Consider the following 12,205-nt stretch of genomic DNA (forward strand, 5'->3'; position numbering starts at 1 on the left):
AGCAGCCAATCTTAACACAGTGAAATCTAATCCGGGACAACTGGCACAGTGGCCTGGAATTCAAAGACTGCAGGGAGTCTCCAATTCACTGTACTTTATTTGGTTTCAGAAAATGCAAGTTGTCCATTCTCCACTTTGCGAGGATTAGGCTAAAAGACACAAAATTATTTCAGCTGGAGGGAACAGACAGCTGTCAGACAAGTGGCAAGAAATAAAAATCCTACATATTTAGTTTCCAGAGTTGGAAGCTTTCAGAGGAAGAAACAACCTTGAAAACCTCAAAAGGCTTTGAAGGGAGGATAGTTGTCACTGCCAAAATAGGGCACGAAACTTATTAAAATAATTTTAAAAAATCTTTAACTTTTATTTTTAAGGCTGCAATTTTCCAAAACTTTGTGAGATTTTGTGATCTCATATGAATATGCCAAAATCAGTATTCTTCTGCAAAGGTTAGATCAGAGTTCCCCAATCTTTCCAGGTTGGTGGCACGGGGGGGGGGAAGGGGATGGTTTTGTGGGAGGAGCAGGTGCTGTGTACGCGCATGTTCACGTATGAGCATCCTTTGTTCACGCAAGTGGGGCCGAGAGCACCTGCAACGCTCATGTGAGGCCACAAGCACCCATGACACTTGTGCGAGGCCCAAAGCGCTTGCGCAAGTTAGGCCCCAAGCGCTTGCACAACTGAGGCCCCGAATGCCTGCGACCCTCACGCGAGGCGAGTGCCCGCGATGCTCAAGCAGTGGGGCTGTGAGCGCCTGCAACATTCGTGTGAGTGGGGCTGTGCGTGTGCATGCACGTATGCGCACCAGCCAGCCATGCCACGTGGCCCAGTTGCGAATAGGCCTCAGATTGGTAGTGGGCCACGGCCCACAGGTTGGGGACCCCTGGGTTAGATGGTCAATGCTGGAAAAGATTTAAAGGAATTTGGCAAGTGGAGCCAAGCCGTCACAGAAACTCATGAAATAACATCAAAGGCCTGAAAGTCTACTTCTAAAAAATAACAAAAGAAACTGAATAGCAAAATTAGTGCATTTTGTGATTATGGTCTGCAACACTTTTACATATCGACATATTGACACTGCTAGTCCACAATTCCTTATATTCATATATGTTAGATACTAGGCAGAAGGGGAGTACAATCTTCAGAGATAAATTGATGACTTCCTGCAATGTGAATTGGAGCTCGGTAGTCTCCTTTTCATTTCCAAATGGAAAAGAGTAAAAATGAAATTTTCAGAACTCCCAAATTAAAATCACAAGTTTAAATAAATCTTTTTTGAAGCAAAAGAAGTCCAGAGACCAATACTATGCCAAACAGATTGCATTCCTACATATTCCACAATTAAGTATTATGAACTATTGTACTAAGCTTTTATTAAAGTTTAATAAAGGAATAACGAGCATACTTAGAATATTGTATTTTGCTTTAAAGCTTTATGTCACCAATAATTTATTATGTGGGCAAAACACAACTGCAAAACCATCTGGCCAGAACATTCTTTAGTGATGTGATACAAGCTCCCATTTCCTGGGCTACAATCATCTTTGCTATTCTATGAAGAATTTCTCTTAAAGGAAATACAGGCTGAGGAATCTCCTACCACCTCTATAATTTGGAAAGTATGAAAGACAAACCAAGGGGGGGAAATCCTTCACCCACCCACAAGACATTACACGCTTAATTAAGAGATCAGTTGACTGCTAAATAAAGCACCATCCTCTTCATTTTTAAAAAAAGTTTTAAAATGGAGTTCTGTATATTCTTCTAATTCCTATATAAATAAACCCTCAGTTTTCTTGAGTTCATCCCAGTCTTGTAAACCCATGGAGTTAGAGAGCTGCATGCAATTCCCCACAATCTTCAAATTAATAATTTGGGGCAGATGGGGAATGGGGCTGGGGAGAAAGGATCTCAATAGCAAGATGTGACATGCATGGAGATCTGCATGGCCCCATCTTTTAAACCAGCACTTTGGACACCAGGGAGAGGTTCCATGGAAAACATTTTTTTCCAGGGACTGGGGGGCGGGGGGTGGTTTTTTGTGCACTACCTAGATCCCACGCATACACAGAAGAGGTTTTGCTCGCTTGCGTGGCCCAATTCCTAACATGCCACAGACCGGACCAGTCCACAGCCTGGAGTTGGGGACCTTTCTTTTAAACAATATCATCCTTCCTAGTGCTTGCCCTATAAGCTTCCCTCCTGAGAATCAGTGGGCCCTGACCTTCTTGCCTTTCCAGAAGGCTATGAAGATCTGGTTTTTCTCCAGACGTTAGGGCTGGAATATTATTATTTTAAGATGAGTGCCCATGTAAATTGTCTAAATAAATTCATAGTAAAAAAAGAAGTAAGTTTCACTAGATATATCCATGCACTAAATACATCTGGATCCCAGCCAAAATTACAATTAACTCAGAAATGTTACTGATTTCAAATATGCATCTGAGATTTTTAAACTCACAACCTTTCGAATATTTTTAAGCAAAACAGAGACCAAGTGAAATAATAATAATGTGTATTTTGTGGTCTAGAAATCTACCAACACAAATCTTCTCAAATTTCACATGTAATATTCAGCTGCAAACATTGTACAAACTGTTGAAAAGGGTGCATTTTTGCTAACCTTATCAATGGATTGGCAGTTTATAATTTACAAATAACACTATCAAATACAATAACAAATACAAATTTTAATTTAATCTACATAATTCCTCTTCATGTTTAATATAATTTTCCTATGTATTGTGCTACAATGGATTGTTACTGTTATTAATCATTACAGATATTCAAATAATTTAATGAGGACCAATTGCTTCGGGATTTAGATGGGGATTCCTCCTTAAACTCTAAAAAGCTGGCATATCCCAATATACTCTGCCCACTGATATAAATGTGTCACATTCATACCTGCCCTAATCTGAACATTAAACAGAGTAGAGCAGTCACAGAAGATGGGAAACCCAAATACAAAGCTAAATTAAGACCTTTCCTCATATAGTTCAGATTGTACAGATGGCCTATAAAACTGGCCAATCAAAGTACTGTTAAGAACTGATGTTACCTTGATGGTACATAATCAATTTAAAACTGGCAATTATAAGAACAAGTTGTTTAAAATGATTATTTTAATAAAAATTAGCTGGACTTGCTAGCTCAAGTTACACAGCTAAAGTTAACGTTGGTGACACTGTTTTCAGAGCCTTCACTCTTCAGCTGTTCAGCCAGGCAACAGATGGATCCTTATTGCCAAGAGCAAGGTCAACTGGTTGTAAGATTCAGTTTCAAGATGAACAGAAATGACTTATCTGGATTCAAGAAGAGGTGACTATTAGATGACTACTTAAAATTATTTATTTATTTATTTATTTATTTATTTATTTATTTATCTCTGAAACTATCCCCTATATGGGGAGTATGACTCCCTCAATGCACACCAGAATGCTTATATCCAGAAGGCACTAAATCGTTGAATATACTTTAAAAAGATATTGTGGAAGGCTGAGTTTCCGTACTGAACTGACATAGTTTTATTAACTGACTTTGGTTAAATTGGCTACAATTGTTTCAATTGATATTAAGCTGATATACTTTCTCCTGCAACCAACATAGTTGAGTTCATGCTCAGAGAACACATTATGGCTTTATGCAATGTTTTTCAACCTTAAAAACTTTATAATAATATGTGGACTTCAACTTCTAGAATTTTATAGCCAGCAGGCTCATTTTTTTATATTGTTTCTGCTTCCAACTTGAAATATTCCAGGTGTTACTGTTCCCAGAATTCCTATCCAGCAATTTTAGAAGCTGAATTTTAATTCACCTGAAAGGCTCCAAGTAGGCCATTTGACAATAAGAAACTGAGTATTGTGGACTAAAAACAGGATCTCAGAAACTGTAAGACTATAGCCTTCTTTTATTCATGAGTTAATTAAGATGGATGAGCCGAGGTGGCGCAGCAGTTAGAGTGCAGTACTGCAGGTCACTTTAGCTGACTGTGTTCAGCAGGTCAGTGGTTCAAATCTCACCGGCTCAAGGTTGACTCAGCCTTCCATCCTTCCGGGGTAGGTAAAATGAGGACCCAGATTGTTGGGGGCAATGTAAATATATATATATACAATGCTTACTGGTGTACACCGCTTAGAGCAGTGGTTTTCAACCTTTCTAATGCCGTGACCCCATAATACAGTTCCCCATGTTGTGGTGACCCCCAAGTGGGTGTGGCCACCAATAAGAGGGAGTAGGACAGCTAGGGAAAAGGGAAAAAAATGGCGGACAGCGTGGTTTGGCGACCCCCGTGAAATGGTCATTTGACCCCAAATGGGGTCCCGACCCACAGGTTGAGAACCACTGGCTTAGAGAGTGCTTGCACTTAAAGCGGTATATAAGTCCCATAAATAAAATAAATAAATAAATGGAGTCTCTTTGAATTCGAGCCTCTTCTTCCAGGGAGTTTTAAGCCCAGTCTGAGTTGCTATCTATAAGATAAGCTAACACATTTCTGACTCATCTATTGGATGTTTATGTCTAGAATTTGTCCTATTTCTCAACCTCCTCACTCAGCCCCCTCACAACTTCTCACAATCTCCTGGCCATTTTAGTCACAGTTAATTATAGGAATTTTAAACGCTATGCCATACAGTATTTAAAAATGTAAACACGTTTTAATTGCAGTGGTATTACAATAAAAAATTGTTGTTATACTAAAGTGAAGAAAGATGAAATGGATCATTGTCATAGTCATACCTCCCCTTGAGATTTTCAAGTTCCCGATGATGTAGCATACTTCTCATGTGCTCATCCATCTCCTGAAAAAGTGAAAGGCGCCATAAATAGGAAGGAAACTATTTATGTGTACATAAACAAATCTCACCTGCAAATCCATAACTAACTGAGCTACCACAGTTGGTCCACCTATGGATTCCAAGTGGTCTTCTAACATACAAGTGAATGGTTGAAAACCTGAATATTATTATTCACTATTGGAGCTGTTGCTAATATCAGTTTTCTTCTGAATTTATATTACATAATGCTTGACCTATAGCCATCTCCTAACTGATTTGCTCAAATGAAACTAGTAAAAAAAATTGCCTGTGCTTTCCTGTCATCTGAATTACATACATTTATTTGTATTCTGCCTTTATTATTTTTTACAAATAACTCATACTGGCAAACATATCCAATACACTTTCATCTCCTTTCCCCCCACCCAACAACAACCCTGTAAGGTGAATAGGGCTGAGGGAGTATGTCTGGTCCAAGGTCACAACTCACAGTCTCTGGCTTTCTAGCCTGGTGCCCTTAACCACTAGATCAGGGGCAGGCAACCTTGGCTTTTATGACTCGTGGACTTCAACTCCCAGAATTCCTGAGCCAGCACATCTGGCTCAGGAATTCTGGGAGTTGAAGTCCACGAGTCATAAAAGAGCCAAGGTTGCCTACCACTGCACTAGACCAAACTGACTATTTTTATTATGTCTGTTAGGAATGATGCCTGGTAGGAACACATAAACTCTAAACAACATGCAGGACATAAAGCACACTGCATAGGGAAACATTTGTTTCCTTCTTTGCTGTATCTTAGTGCCAAGCAAGGCACTAGTCTGTTTCAAGTTTTCTAGAGCAGAAATACATAACAGGAGGCCCCAGTAGCACAGACAACTTTTGAAAGCTTCCGAAAACTACTCAAGAAATTGCCACCAAACTTTATTTTTACTCTTGACAAAAGATGTAATCTAATTATTATTCAGCGAGTGAGCATATTAACTGTACTTAATTAATAGGAGCCTCTTCCTACTTTTGGAAGGCAGCTGCAGGCATTATCCAAACTAACAAGATTTAAATATCAAGTGTGGCCCTGGGCTTGGAAAAATAAAAACTTCTATCTTATTGTATGGCTGCATTATTTGTACAATTAAAAAATAATTGTTATGATCAATAAAAGATACCTTGAATATTCAGGAAAAGTAAGCTTTACATTTTCTAACCAACATATAATGTGAAAGTTTCTTGGAATGGTGCTGAAATTTTATTTTACCTTTTTTGAGCTGTATACGATGTGACACAATATACATTTTCGTTCTCGGACCATAGTGAATTCTTGAAAAAGATCTTACCCGATCCCTATAAGTAGAAAACAGAATATTCATTAACTCTTTGCCAGCTTTATAATTTTTCAAATATCACTTTTAATAGGAGAACTATTCAATTCAAAAAACATTCTACTTTCTTATTAACCTGATTATGTCTAAAGCAGCGGTTCTCAACCTGTGGGTCGGGACCCCATTTGGGGTTGAACAACCATTTCACGGGGGTCGCCAAACAACGCAGTCCGCCATTTTTTCCCCCTTTTCCTTAGCTGTGCTACTTCCTTTTAGTCTATTGGCTTTTTAAAGCCAATAGAATAGACTCTCTTGAATAGAGTCTAATTCTATTGGCTTTCAAAAGCCAATAGGAATTGTCCAGGCTGTCTCTGCCCTGCTGAGCCCGCCAAAAGTTCCATTCTTTAAACGGTGCTGCAAGTTGCCTCGGCTGGCGCAGGGGGCGGCACCACGCATGCGTGGCGCTCCCGGGCAGGGAAAGTCCTTGACTTACGACCGGTTGGGTAGTCCTCAACTTACGACCGGTTGGGGGTCGCGACATTAAAAAGGTTGAGAACCACTGGTCTAAAGGAAGACATTGACTCAGAACACCTTGACTCAGATCTGTTTTTCACAGCAGCCTTGTTTGTACATTCTCCATCAATCTTGAAGTCAAGATTCAGAACCACTTGGCTTGGATTAGAAGAAAAATAATAATACAACTGAAGAATTTAAACATAGCAAATAAAGTTAGCAGTAACTTCCTTCCTACAACAAGGATGTTATTTAATGACATTTTTAAAATGTTGCCTGCTAATTGTATTTTTTTTATTCTACAGGAAAAAAAAATAGATAAAGAAAAACTGAGCGAATCAGGATATTTATCCTTGCAGTACAGAATACACTATACCAGTGTTTCTCAACCTTGACAATTTTAAGGCATGTTGACTTCAACTCCCAGAATTCCACAGCCAGCAATGGTGGCTGTGGAATTCTGGGAGTTGAAGTCCACATGCCTTAAAATTGTCAAGGTTGAGAAACACTGCACTATACTTACTTAACCATGGTAAATAATTAAGGACAACAATTACTCCGGTCACACATTTATCAATTTCAAGAAGCAGCAAAGTAAATCCTTTTTCCAGAAAAAAACGGTGGGTTTAATGCTATTCAATTGACCATATTATAAGCAACTCTATACATTTCTAAATATTAGGATATTAGCGTAATATAAAGAACATGAATCTTTCTTAAACTTAAAGGTAAAAATAGTGGATGTTTTCCTTGGGGTGTACAATCTTTTATATTCTCTTAATAGCCTATATCAGCATTGCTTTGTTGTTAATTTAACATTCTTCATGTGTTGCTCAAAACTATTTCAGAATTTCTGGAATTCATTTAGAAATTGCTTCTTCAAGTGGGGAAGTAAAATGCTTAAAACAGATAACAAGGTCAGTAGAGTAGGCTTATCCTATTTCATCAGTTGGCAGGCTAATTAGAAGTGATGTTTACCAAGCAGATCTAAAATGACATCTGCTTTGGCTAATTAGAAATACAAGTGTATCTAACTATGCCTGACTGCAAGCATAGTAAGGGTTCCGTTAGCTGCCTAATCAACTTCAGCCACTTACAAGAGAGGGCTAAAAATACTATCCAGATTCAACTGCTATTGGCTGTCACTATGAAAAAGCCAGAGCAATAGTTTTTCCTCTGCAAAGGGATTGCTCAGACTACACTCCAGAATTAAGGCTCCCAAGCTCTCTTGTTAGTTTACCCTGCAACAGAGAAAAATAAATTGCAGGTCTATAATGTGTAACATAAAAACACAACCATGTCATCAGAGGCATCTACTTGCCCTTCTCTTAAAGAAGGAAGGGGAAAGCAATATTAACTGAAAACACACTATTACTAAAGGATATATGGTGATGGCATGGGCTTGATGGAACCATCATCAAATCATTTATTGGAAATTTTAATTTTTAGATTCTTGCATGGACAAAAAATATCAGAAAAAGGCAAAGGAAGTAAGAGGTCTCAGTAGTTCAAATAATTCCTTTTCCCTCTTTAGGCGCTCTACTAACCAGCACAATATTAATCTACTTGTGATATACTATGAATCCACCAGATACCCTTCAAAATATCTTATAGTTCTTATAGCTGGACTACTTATATCAGGAAGGCCCAGGAGATATAGACCACAATATATCTCAAGCCAAATAGGTTACAGGTACAGCACTTGGGCAGCAAAAAATAACTGAGAAGAGGTAGGCATCAAAGAAAGAAAAATGGCAGATAGTCACCATTTCCTAAGAGTAAAAGGAAAAAAAACATTGAGCCCACAGTCAACAACTGCATTAGAAGCAAATATAATTTATTAAACTAGTGCGCCACCCAACTCTCAACAAATCTGGGATGATCTAGAATCACTCCCAGTGTAGCTCTAATATTCTATAAGACACTTAAATACTTAAATTTGTATATTTCACAAGTGTCTTATTTTGGTGGGGTACCATGGTGTTTTGGGACACATTTTGCAATCTAATCAGAAGCCATTCCTATATCCTTTTGAATGAACAAAAAAGATGAAAAATATATGTTTAATGTTCGACTTACAAAACTGTTACAGCTAAATAAAATTTAAAGAAAAACTAATAAATGAATTTGAAACCATAAGTTCAAAATCAATTATATATTTTTTATTCCATAATTAGTTTAGCTGTACTATCATCGCATGATATATTCATGGTTAATTATTCTGCAAGCATGGGACAGAAAGAACAATAAATCATGAGCATCACTTTAGATATTAGATATTAAATATTAGATAACCTTTATTGTCATTTTTTACTGTGAGCACAATAGCACACATTAAAAATGAAATTTAGTTACTTGCTCTAAGTGTACACATAGATAACACACATTTAAACATACTATATACAACATATGTATAGACCTACACCCTTACATATAAGTAACATATAACTATTAATCACTGTCCATCTTGAATTTGCTTAAAACAGAAGTGAGGCCCACTAAAACACAACTCCCAGCAGCCCCGTGAGCAGGGCTAATAGTGATGGATGCTGGGAGTTGTATTTCAAGAACATCTGATGAGTCATAGGCTCTGTACCTGTGCCTAAATGATTGCCTGTATAGAAAACTTAATGACTCCACAACTCTGATTTACTTTCAGAAAAAAATGCCCTTCCGGAAGATGAAGAATCTTAGTATATTTCAAATCCTTGAATATTTATATTTCATGCATATTTGATAATTGATGCAGGAACAGTTATCACCCTTGTTAAGTTTAATAAAGGAGAGGATTTGCAAAATAGTCCAATTCCTATTTTACCTTTACAGGCCTAAGTATATATAGACTACGAGGCATCTTCTCATAGAATATTTTTTTCAGAACACAAAAGTGCTAATAACATACAAAATACTGCCTTATAGTACCTATATTTGGAGCATGGGATTTTCTGTATTCTTGACTAACCAAGCAAAGAAGGTATTCCAGAAAAAGAAAATATCTGAAAACTGTGGGAAAGTGGTATCAGCACATTCAGCCAAAGAGCTCAACACAGAAAGAGAACCACATTTTAAGGTATCATATACTACATTTAAAAAAAAAATGAGACTTACTGTTTAACCTGAATCCAATACAGAATAATCACTGTTTGGGAATTTTAATAAATACAGCATGCAATGGTGGCATACGTACCTATTAACTTTTTGCCTTAGCACACCTTGGAACATTGGCCACAAAGATAATGGAATTTAAACAATGTTGTCCTTGACTTACAACCATAATTGTTCCCAAAATTTCTGTTGCAAAGCAACACAGCTGTTGTGAGTTTTGCCCCATTTTATGAACCTTGCTTGCCACAGTTTTAAGTGAATCAATGCAGTTGTTAAGTTAGCACACAGTTGTTAAGTAAATCTGGCTTTTCCATTGACTTTGCTTCTCAGGTCACAACTCCAGAACACTGCAACCGTCATAAATATGAGGCAGTTGCCAAGTGTCTGAATTCTGATCACATGACCATGGAGATGCTGCAACAGTCATAAGTGTGAAAAAGTTGTAAGTCCCTTTTTTCAGGAACACTATAACTTTGAATAGTCACTAAACAAATGATTGTAAGTACAGAGGGTTATCTGTACTGGGTTTTGTAAACAATAATGCAGCTAAGATTGAATAATAACACATAATTTGGGTGATTGCTATTGGTAACTTGACCCAGTCAAGTTATATTCTGTGAAGAAAGAAGTAATCAAAAGGTGCTAAAGAGTCTACACTTTAGGAGTTATGTAATACTTTTCAAAAAAAGTATGAATTGTAAATAATATATAAAATGAGAATCTTATTTAAAAATATGGTTCTATTTAAATATACAACTTTTAAATGATGTTCGAATCAATATCCACAGTAGCTCAATGTTATCCTTTGTGATTATGTCTTTGAAAAGCAGCAGAAATAAGGCTATACTGAAAACTATTCCAGAATATACTTGTTCACATTCTATAACAATTCACTTATCTAAAGATAGTTTCCCCTTTACTGACTCACAGCTGTTATACTAGCCTTCTGGTGAGTAAGCCAGCAAAATTAACCACCATTCCCATATTTATGCTGCTTTGTGAACTGGGAATAAAAGGAATTTCTCTAAGTATTTATTGCCTTTCCTTTCAAGCCAATTAAAAACTGTTTCTTTAGTAATTTCCTCTATTAATTTTTTGAATTCTTGACACCTGAATTTGGCTGAGTGTTTGGTAAGAACTACTAAACAGGATACATAAGGATTTTTTACCACAGCAGTTTTATTAAATTGCAATCCAAATATAAGGATTTATCATGCTCTTATTTCTTCGATGCTCCCATTTATGCATTTATCACAGGTTATGAGAGCTTTGGGGGAAGAAAACCTAGTTTTGCAACATTTTGCAACGAAGTTTATATATGGCTCCTATTTTTTTTTATAATGTTTTGGTTTAAAAACAAAGAATGTTAACTTGTAATAGAAACGGGGATTTGTTGTGCTACAGTATTAGGTCCTCGGCTGCTTTTCAAACTTCTTAAGTTGGTTCCTCTTCAATCGATCCTCAAAGATTATTTAACTACTTTCCAGCCTACTCCAAAAAAAAAAAAAAAAGCTACTATCATCAACAACCCTCCAGTCCGGGACTTAAGCTCAGCTTCCACCTTATACTTTGAAGGGGGAAGCAGTAACAGCCCGTCTTGTGGGTACTTACAGATCGTATCCGTCTCATCCAACCGCGAAGAACGAGCGCATCACCCAACACGATGGGCTACCGAAACCCCGCCCATTGCCGGTGCAGCCTCCTCCGGAGACCAGCAAGCTCGACCCAAAAGAGAACCGCGCCACAGGCCGGGAACGTCTTCATATGGTTTCAACCAATCAGAGAGCCATATCCTTTTCGTATGCATTCTGGGAATAGTAGTTTGCAATCCGGAAAAGTCGGTTTTGCAATACCATAGAAACAGGAAATGAGTCCCACTGAGTATCTCTGATTCAAACAAACGGAGGGTGATGCATTTTGGTAGATGTAGTTTTTTTGGGGGGGGGGTTACCTTTGTCAGCAAGTACTGAATTGGGCTTGTACACTGGGCCATTGGTTAATTCGGTTCCGAGTGCTGTCTGAATGATATTTGCGTAGAGGAAATCATATTTGTTCCTTACTCCAAATAAGAGTAATAGCGGTTGACAATGTGAACTGAAAATGAAGGTTTTCCAGACAAAATGGATATATGCAGCAAGTTCTCAAAGGGCTTAACACTATCACAGCAGTAACAGATTACCTTTGAGTGTTTTTAAATAAAACAAAAAAGTCCCTTTTTTAAAATTCAGCTCCTGGTGGTTTTAAGGAAAACATACAGTATAATTATCTTAACCAGAGGGAAGTGCTTTGACATCGCCTTTCCTGTTTATTCTCAGTGTAACTTGCAGTACAGCTTGGCATTTCCTGCTGATTTTCCATTGCATGCACAGTACTTGCTTAGCTTGACCATGTTTAATTTTCAAGCCCAGGCTAAGTAGCTTGAAAAGACACATAAACACTAATTTACCCAACATCACAATGAATACAAAACTTGAGTATGAATCACAGCC

The 12,205-nt window shown here is 37.6% G+C and overlaps 1 protein-coding gene across 2 annotated transcripts in view; it reads right to left on the reverse strand.

Moving 5' to 3' along the window:
• The window catches only part of ZNF106 (zinc finger protein 106), a 49,300-nt gene extending 37,838 nt beyond the window's left edge, over window positions 1–11,462 (reverse strand). Inside the window, exons 1-3 of one of the 2 annotated variants that reach the window (XM_039326964.1) lie at window positions 11,328–11,462; window positions 6,036–6,120; window positions 4,744–4,807 (exon numbers count right to left, since the gene is read on the reverse strand). In XM_039326964.1, coding sequence (XP_039182898.1) covers window positions 4,744–4,807; window positions 6,036–6,120; window positions 11,328–11,345 — 167 coding nt within the window. In that variant the 5' untranslated portion in view covers window positions 11,346–11,462. The remainder of the gene's footprint in view (window positions 1–4,743; window positions 4,808–6,035; window positions 6,121–11,327) is intronic. The other variant, XM_039326876.1, reaches the window with a different exon arrangement.
• Window positions 11,463–12,205: the final 743 nt, after the last annotated feature.

Source organism: Crotalus tigris, unplaced genomic scaffold (genome assembly GCF_016545835.1).
Source record: "Crotalus tigris isolate CLP2741 ecotype Arizona unplaced genomic scaffold, ASM1654583v1 scf7180000017545.3456711, whole genome shotgun sequence".
In the NCBI taxonomy this organism is placed as follows: Eukaryota; Metazoa; Chordata; class Lepidosauria; order Squamata; family Viperidae; genus Crotalus; species Crotalus tigris.